The sequence below is a fragment of the Saccopteryx leptura genome, chromosome 6 (assembly GCF_036850995.1).
Source record: "Saccopteryx leptura isolate mSacLep1 chromosome 6, mSacLep1_pri_phased_curated, whole genome shotgun sequence".
Classification (NCBI taxonomy): domain Eukaryota; kingdom Metazoa; phylum Chordata; class Mammalia; order Chiroptera; family Emballonuridae; genus Saccopteryx; species Saccopteryx leptura.
Genome location: NC_089508.1, coordinates 22164092 through 22181581, shown reverse-complemented (window position 1 = coordinate 22181581; position 17490 = coordinate 22164092). Strand labels below are relative to the sequence as shown.

The window sequence follows — 17490 nt, the reverse complement described above, 5'->3', positions numbered from 1 at the left end:
CTGCTGTCAGTCTTCAACCCATTAACACATCTCAATTTTATTTTAAGGACTTTTATACATTGCTTCCTTTTATTACTATCCATTCCTTCTTTTAAAATACCTTGATTTGGAATAATAACTTTTTCTTCCCAACCACAAGAACATTATCAGTGCTTGCTTATTTTCCATATTCTGGGGAGAGATCTAGTTGTATGACCATAATCTTCTTACTCTAATATTAATAGAGATAAGAATTGATTTCTTAAGATATTAATTAAACATTAAGTATAGATAGAACAGTATGTACTATGAAGCTTCTCAGGGAATAAGATATTTGGTGACTAAATGTATAGTTTTACAAGTGTACAATGAATTTAAATCTCTTCATTGTAATATAATTTAATTTCAGTTAATTCAATGTAATTATTAGACCTAGTTTTTTAATTCAGTATTCCAAGCACCTCATAAAGTTTTTGTTTGCCATATATAATTTCTTTTGGTAATTGTTATGTTATTTTGTAGGCTACAAATCAATGCAATAGGCATTTATGATTTTATTTTCCTCACCTGACTTAGAGGTTCTTTCTGTTGTACACAACTACTTGACCGAGGAAACTACAGTACTATTCTGCATTGAACCAAGGTTCTCTTTCCTCACAATAAAGAAATAGAGACTTGATTATTCAGATAACCTAGGATATTCCGCTAGACATTGGAAGAGATAAACATAGAGAAATGTTACTTGCCAATATCTACATTGAACGTTTATTATCTAATTTCCTCCCCTCCCGTTACTCAAGGAAGCCTATTTTTAGGACTGGTTCATTCAGATCAGGCAAGGCAAAGAGAGGAAATGTATGGGAATAATGATGTTTCCTCTACCCAACCCACTAGGCCGGCAGTTAACCATCTTCAACACCCAGGCACAAATAGCCATTGGCGGAAAGGACAAAGGACGCCTCTTCCAAGGCCAGCTCTCTGGGCTTTATTATGATGGCTTGAAAGTACTGAACATGGCAGCTGAAAACAACCCCAATATTAAAATCAATGGAAGTGTCCGGCTGGTGGGAGAAGTCCCATCCATTTTGGGAACAACGCAAACAACCGCCATGCCACCAGAAATGTCTACAACTGTCATGGAAACGACCACCACCATGGCTACTACCACAACCCGCAAGAATCGCTCCACAGCCAGCATTCAGGTAAGGCTTTCTACAACTAATCCTTGATTTTGCTTTTCTGTCCTTGAGGCATTGCTGTTAGGGTCAATGTTTGCATGTAATGAGAGAGTCTGAAGTACTATGTCTATAGGAAAGATACCTAAAGATACTCATAGTAATAAGACCTAGGAGTACAGAGAGATGAAGTCACTGATGAAGAAGCTACAAAGTCTTGTGTGCCCTCGTGGGTAATTACTGCTGTCATATGTGTTCTTGAAATGGTAAAGCTAATATTCAAAACGAGCAATGGACAACACTTTCAGTATGAAGTACTCCTTCCTCTTATTTATTACCTATTTTGCTATTCTTTTTGATAGCAAAAAGAAAAAAGAAAAATGTGTTATCATAGGAAAAAACCATATCCTAGTACAATTCTGTTCACATCATCTCAGTAGCTTTGCTGGAACATGAATTATTCATTTTGGAAGCCAATGGGTAACATTAAATCAAGGGCAATTGGAGCTAGAGGTTTAACTAATCCTTATGAAATGCAGTCTTTGTATTTGATATTCAGTGCTGATTAATTACATGTTATTTTTTGTCCATTTGTTTCCTTTATATTTGACCAAGATCCTAATTACATTAGAAAATTTGAAGGTCTGTGTTTAGCTGTGTAGGAAGTCCTTATTTTGTGGTAATGTTTTTGTTTTTTCACTTAAAAGTAATTATACTCAAGCTCAAACTTAATGCTTTTCTGACTCCCTTGACATTTCATAAATCTAGTTAGTAGGGGTACAAGGTTAATCGAGTTATTAACCTTCAATGCTCTGGCATGAAATAAGACATTCCAAATGTTTGTGGGGAAATTACCCCTAGCCTAGTTAATATTTGTAGAAAATTCAGCAGAAACCATATTTTCCTTTCTGTTTCTTAGTTTTAAGACATTATTTAGGGGCTCGGTTGAGTCTTTGACATCACCCTACCATTGACTTCAGTGGGCATTATAAACTTAAAGTCAATAGTCAATAAACCCCCTATGTGTTCTCATTCTTCTGAATTGAGTTGGGGGAGGTAAACCTGTTGTCTTCATTTTTTTTTTCTTTGAGAAAAAAATAACCAGACAGTTTTTCCCTGACTCCACAGGCATGATTTAAAGCTGTATGCACTGAAAATATTATCAGGCTAATTTTATGTGTTTCAGAAAGGTTACAAAGAACCTGGTGAGTGTAGCCATCTCATAACCCCATGTGCTATTTCATACATACAAACATGCTCCAAAAAAAAAAAATAACTTTTTCTCTGATATTAAAGCAATAACTCCTGATACTTCACTCTACTCTCTGAAAAGAAGATAAAAGGCAATATATATTTCTATTATGACTCTCCATAGCTCAAGAGCAGATCTGTTTATTGTTGGGGAAAGCATCGTTCTGTCTACACAGTTCTTGGCAGACTTGTTTTGTTTGTCAGAATACATTCCACTAATTCTGTGGGAAGCAGAGGAGCAAATGGCTTTCTCTTCATAGAAATGGCTGGTCCTATAGTCTTTTTCAAGGTCAGATTTTCACTGACCTTAGGAAGATTTAATGTTACACCAGATTCAGGGAGTAAGCCACAGTAATTATCAGGTTTTGGCTTTGGCTTTCCCTCTTGCAGATAATACATAAATGGGAGCAGATTAGGTGAGTCTTTCTAGACACTGAGAGTCTAAACTTTTGGAGAAGTGTAGGGTACACAGGGCAGAAGTCTTGGCAGTGATTCTGACCCTAAACATCATAGAACTTGTTCTCATTTTTGAGGATGTGGATAGCAAGAGGATACTCTGTAACAGCTCCTGTCTGGTGTATATTTCTTTTCCTTTGAGTCCAGTAATAATTGGATTACATCTACATGTTTTTCCTTTTGCTTCTGCTGAGACTATAAAAGTGAGTTATAAATCTGTTGACATTCTTTGTTTTTAAGGGAGTGTGAAAACATCCTCTTGGGGGAAAGCCAACAGATTAAGAGAATTGGATTAGACTGAGATGAGGTATAAAAAAAAAAGCCCCATGTTCTTCATAAAGACTAACTAGAGGAAATAACTTTATGCCAATGGTTTTGGACATTTTTGTTTTTGCCAATGAGCCATCAGAACTCTATCCTGGGCTTTGTAAAAACTCAATACCTTGCCTTATCTACAAGTCTATTTTGATCTCAAGTACATTCTACAGACTGCATCAAGCTTATGTCAGGACTAGGAACCCAACAACTCTTGGATTATATCCATAGTTTAGAACAATTCTCAGACTCGAAAGACTTTGGATGAAGAAGATCAGTCTCAGAAGTTCTAATACTCTCTGTGTAACCCAGCTAATTTTCTTTGATAAAATGGACTCATGGGCCTGACCTGTGGTGGCGCAGTGGATAAAGCGTCGACCTGGAACGCTGAGGTCACCGGTTCGAAACCCTGGGCTTGCCCAGTCAAGGCACATATGGGAGTTGATGCTTACTGCTCCTCCCCCCCTTCTCTAAAATGAATAAATAAAACCTTTAAAAAAAATGGACTCATGAAGGTTTAATCTCTGGGAAATACTTAAGAAAAAAGAATTGGGGAAGACTGAATTTGGTATTTATCAGGCCCATCCTTCACTTTCTGAATGATACTCTGTTCTGCCCTCCTTGCTTTGATAACATTGATCCGAGCAGGACTGTCCAAAAGGGAAGCTCTTCCAGGAGAAACAGAATAAGGATGTGAATATGGAAGTCTGAAAGACTGGTTGTTCGAACATCTACCAGTTCCTTCTTAAAGCATAAACTAAGGAAACTTCATTTGAGCAATTTGTTTCTAATAAGCGTTGGTTAGTGATGATTTTCCAAGAAAGAAAACTGCAGGGTGTTTTCGGTGCTGCTCTTAACGGTGTGAATGTGAAAAAGAAGATTTTGAGTTCATATGGCCCTCCAGTGAGTGTGATAACCCCCTGGGAGTAGTTGGCGCTTTGATCTTTCTGATAGTCTTGTTTGTTACAGAGTTCTTTGTGAATTTCATGGACTCTGTTGAATTACTAATAGCTACGGTGTCCAAGCATTGGGTCTTTGCCCTAGATTAAGAAGGATGTCTTTAGGTGATTCTTGAATAAATAATAATAATAGTGGTAATAATAGGGTAGAGAAAGCAGGTGACTTGGTGATGATTCTCAAGAGAAGGTCTGGTACTTAGAAGGTGCTCAGTATTTGTTGAATAAACCAGAAAACAAGATAGGCTTTATTATGTACCTTATCATTATCTAACAACAGAAGTGGCATGGCTTGTGGAACCCTTTTCCTCCAGAATGATCGGTGTGCTTTGGACAATTTAATTTAATTTTATTTTTCAGTGAAAAAGCTATAGCAGTGATTAGATGGATGAAGATGGAGTTAGACATGCCTGAATTTAAAATCTAGTTTTTCTTCATATTAGCTAAGTGATCTAGACAAGTCACATATGCTCTAGTTAGCTATTGCTGTGAAATCAACTTTCCCATTAAACTTAGTGACTGAACGCTACAACTATATCATTGTATCTTAGTTTTGAGGGTCAGAAATTTGGGCAGGGCTCAGCAAGGCAATTCGTCTACCCCACATAGAATTGAATAGAATTACCCAGTTTCTGCTCTGGTTCCTGGACGGTCTGCCATGACTCACATGCCTTGTGCCTTTGTGGGTGAACTGGAAACGCTGGACTCAGCAGGGTCCATGACTCTCCGTGTAGTCTCTCGAGCAGAGTGGTGGGACTTCTTTCATAATGGCTCATGGCTCCCAGAGACATTATTCTAATGAACAGAGCCAGAACACTGGTACGATGTCACATCCACCATATCTATTGCTCAAAGTAGTCACAGACATTTCTCAGTTTCAGGGAAGGGGACAGAAGCCTTACTTCTCAATGGGAGGATTAACAAGAATTTGCAACCAATCTAAGTCTACCCCATTGTAAAAATGGGGGAGTAGGGTCCAGAAAAAAGTTACTACTAGTACTTATAGCACGTGATGATTGTGAATTAATGCTTCAGTTAAATGCTTAGAACAAATATATCATGAAAGTAAGACTGAATGTTTTTTAACCTTATTACAATATTCTATCTCAAATATTTGGTATGCTAGTCAGTATTTCCTCAAGTAAGAATCTACCTTAAAAAAATAGCATTGTCTCAGTTTCTTTTTAATTAAGTGAGAGGAGGGGAGGCAGAGAGATAGACTCCCACATGCACCCTGATCGCGATTCACAAGGCAAGCCCCCTATAGGGGGCTCTGCCCATCTGGGGCATTGCTCCATTGCTTGGCAAGTGAGCTATTTTTATCACCTAAGGTAAGGCCATGGAGCCGTCCTCAGGAGTGGGGCCAACTCAGTCAAATTGAGCCATGGCTGTGAGAAGGGAAGAGAGAGAGAGCAGGGAGGAGAGGAAGAGAAGCAGATGGTCACTTCTCCTGTGTGCCCTGACCGGGAATCGAACCCAAGATATCCACATTCCTGGCCTATGTACTACCACTGAGCCAACCCACCAGGGCTGGGGTTGTCTTTATTGATTGTCATGTCTGTAGGTCAGAGTAGAAGTTTGAGGAATAGGGATTTGAAGGAGAGTCAAAGTAGAATTGGGAGGCTAAACTTAGTGCTGGCAATGCAGTCTCTGAGATCTCAAGTCTCTGATAATCTACTACCCATCTTTAACTTTCTCTTCCATTTTGAAACCAAGCTAGAGATCTATGGGTCTTGGAGATTATGTTCTGCTATAAAATATGTCTACCCACATATATTTTTGGGGTTACAAAGAAGAGGAATTCAGGATCCTTGCCATTATGGAGCTTACAATCGAAAGAGAGCAAGAGGGTTTGACTTAATCTATCACTATGAGGCAGTGACTTACAAGTGGTATTGTGTGCTGGGAGTGAAGGTTTGTGTATGAGATGTCTTGGCTGGATTTCATGGCTGAGGTAGGTATGGAATGGGCCTTGTAGACAAGTACAAGTGGGTACATGGTGAGAGGAACAAATCTCAGGTTGGCTGAATGTCAAAAGCTAAATTATCGAAGTCACAGATGATAAATCCTGAAGGAGATAGCCAAGTCCAGCCAGAACAGTGAAAGGCCAGAGGGAATTTGTGAAAGACAATAGATCCAGACTGAGAATCTTGGCCTGACCCCCCCCCCCCCAAATGGGAAGGAACCAAAAGGAGAGGACGGGATTGGGTTCCCTGTGGTTCTTACTGCCAGGGGGGTCCAACAACTATGCAGGCCTTCCCTTATATTACAGCTGACACTCTGGTCTGTGGGTTATGATCGTGGCACTGATTGGTCAGCTTCTGAAGTAGAAAAGTTAAACCAAGTCCACGCTCAAGTTCCTTTGTCCTCCTTCAGTGTAAAAGACAAAAGAGAGAAAGAAGAGTCTTTGAGTGATAACTTTCAACCACCAAGACCAGAATGTTCCTGTGAGAGAGAAAAGGGCTGAAAAGAAAACAGTTCCAAGAATAATGTGCATTCTCTTACCTAAGACCTCCAGACCGAGTTGTTATCAGTAAAGAAAGAACGCAGTGTGTTCTGTGCAAATCACCATTTGGAATCACTTATAAGCTATTAGCAGGATACTGATCGTGACGTATTTTTATGTGTGCTGGGCTTTGGTAAAGTCACTTTGACATAGGCCCGTGCTACTTGGCACCAAAAAAATTACCAGAAAAACACAATGCTCAGCCTGGATTGGAACTATCTTAATAAACAGTAGAAATGCATGACTTGAGAACTTTGTGAGATTTGATTCTTGTCTCATTCTCACAACTTTGGTGGTCAAATGTGAGCTACTTTAAAAAGTTCCAGACAGAGGCTAAAATTTTTTTAGGCTTTGTAACACTACTGATATGGAAAGTCCTCTTGTGGTCTGCTTATGGTTTTGGCCTGGAGCTATAATAAGAAGCACACTTCAGCCTTGATGTTGATAATGTCAAAACAAAACAATGCAAAAACTTATGATTAAAATTTGATCGTTCACACTGCACTTTCCAGGTAGAATGCCAGTATGTTGAAGGAAAGAGAGTGTACTTTAGAGTCAGAAATTCTGCATTGGACTTAATTGTGTTCTCCCAGTCACTTGGCTGTGTATCTCTGGGTAGGTTGCTTAGCCTCTCTAAGCCTTCATGTCATTATCTGTAAAATGGGCAAAACAGTATCTTTCCCAGAGGCTTGTTGTGAGAAATATAAATGACCCTATGTGGGTTTTCCCACAAGGTTTTACCAAATGCCAGAGGCATTAGGAAACCACTTCAACCCAAGAGACTCTTCCAAAACTCGCAGAACCTCATAGAGCTTATCCTTCCTACATGGTTAGATAAGGACAAGAAGAAGAACTTTCTCTACATCCACACAAACTCAGTTACCCAGGATTTCCGCTAAGGGTCCCAGATTGACCCAGAGCCTGAACTCGTCAATCAAAAGAGATTTCTAGAGGAGATTCCTTCATTTTCTGGAGTTGAGTTTGACTTTGCTGAACAGTTATTACACAAAGGGCTGGAGCATGTGAAACTGCCATTTTTGTAGAACAGATGGTCAAATATCAGCAATTTCATACGATTCAACAAAATATAGGACACTCCCCCTTTATATATAGCATGTTGCTATCAATGGCATTGTGAGGCTTTGGCTTAGAACACTGAATTTTCCCAAGGTTCTTTGAATAAACAAACTGTCTTAGATTGGGATATAAGAAAATTCTACCTAAATACCATGCCTTCACAGGATATAGCTCATGTTGTATCAGGAGCAGTTCTACTTACCCAGAGAATTATCCCCTCTGGGCCCCCCCATCATTTCCCTGATGCCACCAGCTTCCTGGAAATGAGACAAGGAGTCCACACAGTTTTCAACCCCTCCCTTTTACCATCAGACAACAGAGCCTCCAGGGGGGGGTTATTTTTAGGACCAGGGCTCAGCTAATACTGATTAACAGCCTTATCTAACATGTGGCTCTGGGGCTTGCTTCTTCCCTGCCAAGCCCCATGACTGGGGAAAGCAGTGAAGCTTTGTCAGAATAATTAGACTTGTGAGGCCCTGTCAAGAAATATCTGGTCTCGGCCCTGGCCGGTTGGCTCAGTGGTAGAGCGTCGGACTGGCATGCAGGAGTCCAGGGTTCAATTCCCAGCCAGGGCACACAGGAGAGGCGCCCATCTGCTTCTCCACCCCTCCCCCTCTCCTTCCTCTCTGTCTCTCTCTTCCTCTCCTGCAGCCAAGGCTCCATTGGAGCAAAAAGTTGGCCCAGGCACTGAGGATGGCTCCATGGCCTCTGCCTCAGGTGCTAGAATGGCTCTGGTTGCAATAGAGCAATGCCCCAGATGGGCAGAGCATTGCCCCCTGGTGGGCATGCCGGGTGGATCCCGGTTGGGCGCATGTGGGAGTCTATCTGACTGCCTCCCTGTTTCCAACTTCAGAAAAATACAAAAAAAAAAAAAGAAAAGAAAAGAAATATCTGGTCTCCTCCCCACCCTCACGGGAGTACTTTCTCTTCCCCCCTCGGAGAATAATTTGTGGAGAGGGAAATTGAACTTTAATTTACTTGTTACCTCCTAAGACTCTCTGGTGACATTTTCTCTCTGGAATGGCACTGTTCTTAAAAAAAAAAAAAAAAAAAAAAGGAACCTCCCTCGTAAAGACTTCCATGTTGACAGTACAAATAAGCCAGGGAGGAAAATGCAGGGTGGCTTCTTTTCATCCCCTTGTTCATACTTTCATGTTGGTGGGTGAGATCAGCACTTCCCAAAGCCGAGATTAGCCACTTAGAAAGGGTTCTTGAAGAAGGTCCTTACCGCAAAGAGGTTAGAAATCTTCAAGATGCTAGAAGGACATCCTCCTAATTAGGTTATAATACCTTCCAGGGTGAACTTCCACCAGAACAGCTGGCCATGTGCTGTATCTTATTTTGAGCCCACAACTGGGAAGGAAGTGGGGTCAGTTCTTGGCCAGTCACTGTGGAGGTTCGCAAGTACCATATTCTCCCATGTATACTGATCACAAAAATTAGAGGATATTTCAAAATGAATATGAAGCTATAAAATATCCCCTAATTTTCATGAGCAGTATATAAGACACGTCCATGTATAAGATGCACCTTAATTTTGGGGCTTGAAATTTGAAAAAAAAAAAGAGAAAGTATTACATAAAGTTATTGAACTCAAGTTTTAGTCATCATAAAATTCATACAACTCCTCATCACTGTCAGAACTCCCATCCATTAGCTTGTCCTCATCTGTATCTGATGACAAATCACTGTCTTCATATATTGCCTCATCCTCAGTTCCATCTATGGCATTTGAATGCCAAAACCACTGTATAAGACACATCCAGTTTTTAGACCCTAAATTTTTCCAAAAAGGTTTCATCTTATACATGGGCAAATACGGTATTTTTAGAGCTCCTGGTGCTTTTTCCAATCACCTAACAGATTGCTTGTGGCCAAAGCCAACATTTTTCTTTGTGGTATTTGAATCTCCTCCTTGGTATCTCTCTGACCATATTTTCCAGTACACTGCTCTAGGCACACAGGGCCTCTTGTATTTCCTTGAACATGGGGCCAGGATAAAGAAAAGATAAGTAATTTAGGCTTTTTGCAATTGCAGAATCCGATAAATCTGTATACAAAGATCAATATTTTGTTTATCATGGATTTTTTATATGGATATTAATGTTTGAATAATGCAATAAAATAATATTTATATTGATGACTGAGGATTGGGGCACCCCCTTTTAATGTTACTTACACCTTAGATGAATGCCTCATTAGTCCTGATCCTGTTCGAACATATCAATAAGTTTGTGTCTTTTCACTTATTTTCTCTGCCTGAAGCAGCTTTTCCAGCTATCTGTAGGATACATTCTCTAAACTTTATTCAGATTTCTGCTGACATGGCAACTTCTAGAGAGATTCTCCTCAACCGTGCTTTATAAAACAGCACTCTCTGTTACCCCCTGCTTTGCTGTTTCTCATAGCAGTTACATGGTCCTGATATTTTATCACATATTTATTGGTTTATTGTCTCTATTTATTAGGATGTGAATTCTAGGTTGGCAAGATCTTTATTTCAGGCTATAAGGGCACAGTAGCACAGAAGAAACCCTTAGTCAATATTGGTCAAAACATGTGAATGGGCAGCAGTGCACCAGCACCTTCTTAGGGAGCGCACATGCCTCTTGATCCTTACAGGTTGAGTCCCACTTCCACACACCCTGCTCCCCAGAGAACTGCTCTCAAGTGAGGCTCACCAATGGGAAAGGTCAGCAACGTGGTTTTGCGGCTCATGAATCTTAGCCTTAAGAATAAGGAGTTCCGGAGATAATTCCTTGTCTCTGCTGGGCCAGATTGTTCTTGTTAGTTTTTGGTCCTTAATTTGCTTTTCTTAGGCTTTGTTTGTCATCATACCAGCAAAGGTTGGGTTGATTCAAGCCCTAAAGAGTTTTCAAAGCACTTTTGGAAATGCAATATCATCACCAATATCCCTCTCTATTTTTTTTCTTTTTTTTCTTCCTTTCCCAAATGACTTAATTCTTCTAAAATCTACCTTTAAATATAGGCAGATAAAATTATTTTTAATGGCCCACTGCTTTTATTCATTGATATAAATAGGAAGTTATCTTGAGGCTCATTTGCCTGATTGTATATGTGTGGGTAAGTTGGTGAGAGTCTTCTATCTGCTTTCAGTTACCTCTTTTATTTTTTCTTTCATGGCTAAGTATGTGGTGGAAATGCATTTACTCCTGGCCCTATAATTCAGCTGCCTCCATAGTTACCTATTTTCTTCATGATCTTTTGAAATAACAATGATGAAAGATACTATGAGAAACCACTAGAGTGAGAGTAGGAACAATCTCTTGACATTCAGGGCCTAGAACAGTGCCTGCCACAAAGTGGGTCTTAATACATGTTTGTTGAAGAAACGAAAATGTATATATAAATGAATCCTTGTCCATAGAGAGGGCAATGTTCTTCATGTTCAAGGTGGAGAGAGACAGCTGTGAGAAAGCAGCCTTGTGTGAAGGAAAGGAGTGTGTTAAAGCAGGCAGGCACTGGGAGACTGCTCATGGATCAAGACATGGTTCAAACCATAACTCTAGACAAACCTTCATTTACCAGCTGTGGGATTTGAACTAAATTACTTTTTGGAGCTCAGTTTCATCATCTGAAATACAGAGATTAAAACACCAACTTCATGGATAGGTTAAGCCAGTGGTCGGCAAACTCATTAGTCAACAGAGCCAAATATCAACAGTACAGTGATTGAAATTTCTTTTGAGAGCCAAATTTTTTATACTTAAACTATATACGTAGAAACATTGTTATTAACTTAATTAGGGTACTCCTAAGCTGGCCTTTGCGCCTGTACATGGTATTTTATGGAAGAGCCACCCTCAAGGGGCCAAGGAGCTGCATGTGGCTTGCGAGCTGCAGGTTTCTGACCACTGGGTTAAGCTAGTGTGAGTCAAGGGTTTAAATTGGTGTGATCTAATATAAGGTTATTATTATTGTTGTTGTTGTATTGCTTTAAGTTAGAGTCTAATCCAGATCTCTTATTAGCATCTAAACTTTATTTTTTATGTAATTGTTAATTATTCATTTGACCTTTGACATGGTAATTAGCCTCTAGAGGTCTCCAAGCTTTCCTCATCTAACCAGTGAAAGAGCAGGTTTATATTATTCCCACTATCTTTTTAAAAAAATAGTGTCTAACAATGTGCCTTTCACATATAGCAACAGTTGAATAGACATATAAATGAATTAGAGGGAAGAAGAAGAAGAAAGTGGAGGAGAGAAGAGATGAGAGCAAGCAGAAATACTCTGTAATTTATGTTGCTGGCAGGTCTATCTGCCCATTTCATGAATTGGATGGCTAAGGTTGAGAGAAATAAATAGAATATCTTCTTTCTAATTAAAGTGATAGTGTAAATAATGATTTCCTTATATATCCCCCTCTTTGCTGAAAGCTGACAGAAGGGGTTCCACAATAACCATCCTTATGTAGAAGATAAAGTGCTTAGTAAATGTCTCTTGAGTTATCAAAAAGAATCAATGATTCCAGTTTAAACTGAGGTCCAAGAATTGATTCTATTTTTTTGTCTTAAAATACATATTTTTTTTCTATTTATATATGACAGGGAAATGACTTCCAGCAGCAATCACTGTTAGCCCAGCTTCAAGATGGATATTTCCATTTAGTCTTTGACAAGGCAGTAGGAGGGGCGGGGATGTGCTTTCATACCTTTCTGGTGCACGTTTGAATGATTGTAAAAATTAGAAACACTCTGAGGCTGTTATGACAACCCTGCCTTTTGAAACCTTCTAATTAATGCCTTGGGTTGTCTAGAGAGCTGGTTCTGTTAGCTAAATGGAGAATGTAAGGTTCTCCTTGATTTTTCATCATCCAGGGATGAAATGGTTGGGGAAGTGGATACACACCGTATCTGTGGTGGCTAGCAGTCACTGAGAGAATTACATAATGGAAATTCGATTGACTTGTATATACACTGCAGCCTCTTCTATCTTTCATTTCATCTGATGGGGTGTGTGTGTGTGTGTGTGTGTGTGTGTGAGAGAGAGAGAGAGAGAGAGAGAGAGAGAGAGAGGCAAGTAATCATGGATATTTGCGTGTACTAGAATAGTGCCTCTTAAACTGTTATGTGTATGCTGATCACTGGGATGATTTCATTAAAGCACAGATTGTGAATCATGATTCAGTTCTGGGGTAGGGCCTGAGATTATGCATTTCCAGCAAGCTCCTAGATGATGTCATGCCACAGTATGTGACCTCGTTTTATGGAGCAGTTCTTGCTCAATACTGGTAGCATCTGTTTACCTATCTCTTCCAAATGGTCTCCCAAAATATAGTGCAGGGCTCTTCAACACAGGAAAGCTTGTTAATCCAAAGCGTTATATAAGCAAAAGGGTAGATCTCCACTGAAGATTTGCAAAGAAAAATTTATCCTGTCAGTCCTGCTTCTGGTTCCACTTGTCCCCCTCATCCTGTCCCTTACTCTGCTCCATACCCCCAGGCCGGATGGGAAAAAAGTAGGTAGAATTTAACTTGTTATAATATGTATTCACCTTTTTGAGAGGTGACCTCCAACCAAAGCAGAAGGATGTGAATGATTTTAATCTGCAGTAACAATGGGGAACCAGTCCGGACCATCTTGAGCAGTATAAATATATAAAATGACAGATTTCTCTCCTCTCCTCTCCACTTCCTCCTCCTAGATACTGAGAGAGACACATATTCATGCACCCACAACTCACACTATAATGCACAATGAAATTTCACCCAGCCTTTATCTTGGAGCTGCTGTTCTGATGATTAATGCCCCACTGGCTGGGAAGCTGTTCTGCTGAAGAAAGACAAGGAGAGAGTAAGACACATGAAATAGATCTCCGAGGCCATTTCTCATTATTATTATTATTATCATTATTAGTCCTTACTGCCCTATCTATCCTGTTAGAGAATGCTTGATCTATTGGCAAGGGGGAGGGGATGGCATTTGAAAGCGGATTTCAGAGCAAGGACAAAGAGAAATAAGACACTTTTTTTTTCTTTTACTAAAAAGAACTGACCTGGATGGATTTTTATTGTTGTTGTTGTTATTTTTGTTTTGTTTGTTTGTTTGTTTTACTATATTAGTTGTTTTCATTTTAAAGCCAATTATAATAGATGTCTCCATCTGTGTCTTTTGTGTTCCACCCCCGTCCAGGCATTTATTTTTGTATGTGTTCTTTTGTCTGTATTGAGTCTCTGTTTGTAAGAATCAATATGATATGACTTATGCAAATGACGGAAGACAATTGGACTTTGGGTGATGGGAATGCAACATAATCAAATGTCAAAATAACCTGGAGATGTTTTCTCTGAACATATGTACCCTGATTTATCAATGTCACCCCATTAAAATTAATAAAAAAAAAGAATCAATATGATATGACTTATGCAAATGCTATTCCTGACCACTTATGCAACAGACTGGACAGAATAATTTTATTGCTTTGTTACTACCATAATATAATTGTTTTTATATCCTGGTGGGGGTTTCAAGTGTTTGAAAAGGTTAATTTTTAAAAAATAATTTTTTATGTATGTGTTGTATATACACCATAGTGATTGATTCTCTCCTATTTCTCATTCATACAAAGGGCAATTTCTGGCTTTGTCATTTACGAGGAGCCTACAACAGTCATCCTTGTAGGAAAGAAGGGACCACAAAGCATTATCATAACACATATTTCTATGGATAAAATGCCTAATTTATAATCTAGACAGAGTTTAATCTGATTAGAAAATGCTGTATTTCCAAAATAGAGTATGAGGATCTGGGATTTCTAGCTGCAGTGCTCAAATTTAACTTCAATGTTAGTTGGATTTTGCAGGCAGTGAACAAATAGAGTAAATTGAGTACCTAGTATGGGCCAGGTACTGTCCTAATCACCCGGGCTACAGAAGTAGACAAAACAGACAAAGAAAAAATAACTTACTTTTTTAGATTTTATTTATTCATTTTTAGAGAGAGAGAGAAGGAGGAGAACAGAAAGCATCAACTCCCATATGTGACTTGACCAGGCAAGTCCAGGGTTTCGAACTGCTGACCTCAGTGTTCCAGGTCAACGCTTTACCCACTGTGCCACCACAAGTCAGGCAAGAAAAAAACACTTTTTTTCCCCCCTCATGAAGCATATGTCCTATTCTACACACACTGGGTACCATATGAGTGCCAAGCTTTGAGAAAATAAAAAACGAAATAAATACATTTCTGCCTGAGGGAACACACAGTCTGATAGGTTCCTAAATGTTTTCTAAATCTGAGAAGACTCATTTTTTAGTCAGTTTTCTTTGCAAACCTCAGCATGCTGATCTGCTGTTACAGTTGCAGAGGCAACAGCCATCTCTGTTTGTATAGGTCGACCCTAAGAATAAAGACTTTAATTACTACTGGAGAAAGACAAGTTTTCAAATGTAATCAATGTCTTTTTGATTAGAAAATAGCACTGGTAAACCACGTAACAATAAAGCGATTGCATTTAAAATGTATTCTGGTCTCGAGGACTAAGTTTACCATATTGATTGCAAATGTTTTGTTTATTGTTTTGAAATTGTGGTCTCACGGAATTGTTACATTGGAAGGTTCTCTGAGATGGTCTCCCTGCTGAGCCACACACAGAAGATTCAGAGACCAGCCAAGCTGGTTTCAAGTTCTGGTGTCTTCATTTCAAGTTGTAGGGGCAAATTGCTTACTGCATTTTAAAAACTTTAAACAACAATCATGCATTAATTTCATGGTTTAATTTTTTTTTTTTATCTAAATAATATATTTGCATAGCTTAAAACCCAGTACTCAGACCCCCTCGTAGGGTAGAGGGACAGTTATGTAAGTCGCTGAGAGTGTCAGCTGAAATGCCCTTGACTAAAGAAGCCGCCTTACCAGAGGTCAAACTCCTACCTGGGGGTTGCCCATGTCAAGTGAGTAGTGGATAGGCTGGGAGGATATATAAAGACCTAGTACCTTGTCTGGATGACTGGGAAGAGCCACCAGCTTGAGAACTCCCTGTGAGTGTTAGGGTCAGCTGGGGTTTTTGTTACAATGCCTCCTTTTCCCAGATGCCAAAGGTGCTCCCCTCAAAACTTCCCGCACACCAATCTAGATTTTGGAGTTTGTTGACTGAGGAACTCAAGACAGTATCTAAAGGCCTAAGAGAAAACAAGCAGACATCAACAGAAGAAGTTTCTCTCACCTCACCATGCCTTGTAGAATTGCTCCATACTTGTACCCTTTTAGATACTATTTTAGACAATGCCCTCCATTTCTAATAGCACGATTTGTTCCTTTTTGTTGTTGTTGTTTTTGTTTTGTTTTGTTTGTTTTTTTTATTTTTATTATTAATTTTAATGGGGTGACATTGATAAATCAGGGTACATATGTTTAGAGAAAACATCTCTAGGTTATTTTGACATTTGATTATGCTGCATTCCCATCACCCAAAGTCCAATTGTCTTCCGTCACCTTCTAACTGGTTTTCTTTGTGCCCCTCCCCTCCCCCAACCCCCTCTCTCTCCCCCACCCCGTAAGATTTGTTTCTTGACTTTGCAGTTTTACATATTAGCTAATGATTTCTGAGTTCTGGGAGAAAGGATTGACCTTTTTCACCCCCTTTATCTCCCGACATACACACAGTTTCTCTCCTCTAATTTTCCAATAACTTTTATCTATTGAGAAAAGTGTGAGATCAGACATCCACTCATTTATACCACAAATCTTCACTGGGTGCTTAGAGTGTTCCAGACACTATTCTAGGGACTGAGGATACAACAGTGAAAAAAGTAGATTAAATGCCCACCCCGGACATAACATTCTACTGTTGTGATTTTATTTCCTGTCCTCTGCAACTTCTTGTTAATAAATACCCTCATTATCTCATCAGCTTATTTTTCTAACCGCGTATGAGTGTCATAGTTGACACAGCTATAAAGCTCCTCTCCACATAAACATATGGGTAGTCTATTCTTTCCATCTTTTCCTGGAGATCCCCCCACCAGAGCCTTCTGTCCCACTCCAGCTGAGCTCAGTGCTCTGTGAGCCTGCTTGTAGCTTGTTATCCCACATCTTCCTTGTTCCTTATTCTGGGAGATCCCTGGATGCACTTTTATGTTAAATCCCACATTGTGTCTTTCTAAGTTGACTCCCTCATTTTGAAGGTGTGCATCTTCCTGTGGCTTCCTGAGAAAGGGCAGGTGTAAAACACAACCACTGAGACTTGGTCTGTCTGAAGAATGTCTGATCCATTCCCATCCTTGATTAGTAGTCAGCCTGGGAGGGACTTGTCAGCTGGAAATCACCTTCACTAATGCATTTGAAGGCATTTGCCCAATATCTTCAGGCATCCAGTGTTGCACTTGTCATACAGTTTAATGCCCAGTTTCTACAATACACCTGTTTCTCTCTCTCTCTCTTCCCCCTCCTCTCACTGAAATCAGAATTCCTTATTAATAGACCTTACACTAGCACTTACAACTCAGGTCTCCAGAACTGTAAGCTGCTGCCCTCTGAGCCCCATGCTCATGCTCCTGTACCATTGTTGTTGATTCAGCTGCCCTATGTTGCCCTCCTGATTTTGGTATCGATTGTTCAGGCAAGCTATCACCAAGTATATACAACACACATACACTATAAATTCAGGAAAACATAGTATTTTGTGAATAGTACCTGATATGTGGAAACTTGAGTATTGTGTGTATGTATATTAAAACTTACTATCAATGCAAAATTCCAGTAAAAATTATTGTACTACTAACTCCTTCTGTATACTGAAGTAAAACTTTTAACTTTTT

The 17490-nt window shown here is 39.5% G+C and overlaps 1 protein-coding gene across 17 annotated transcripts in view; it reads left to right on the top strand.

The window, feature by feature from the left end:
- Window positions 1-17490, top strand: part of NRXN3 (neurexin 3) — a 1639812-nt gene that overhangs the window by 1484655 nt on the left and 137667 nt on the right. For all 17 annotated transcript variants that reach the window (XR_010752009.1, XR_010752008.1, XR_010752007.1 and 14 more), the window contains one exon: window positions 874-1181. Coding sequence is in view for 14 of the 17 variants with exons in the window: in XM_066388158.1 (XP_066244255.1) it covers window positions 874-1181 (308 nt within the window). In the remaining 3 variants the exon portion in view is untranslated. The remainder of the gene's footprint in view (window positions 1-873; window positions 1182-17490) is intronic.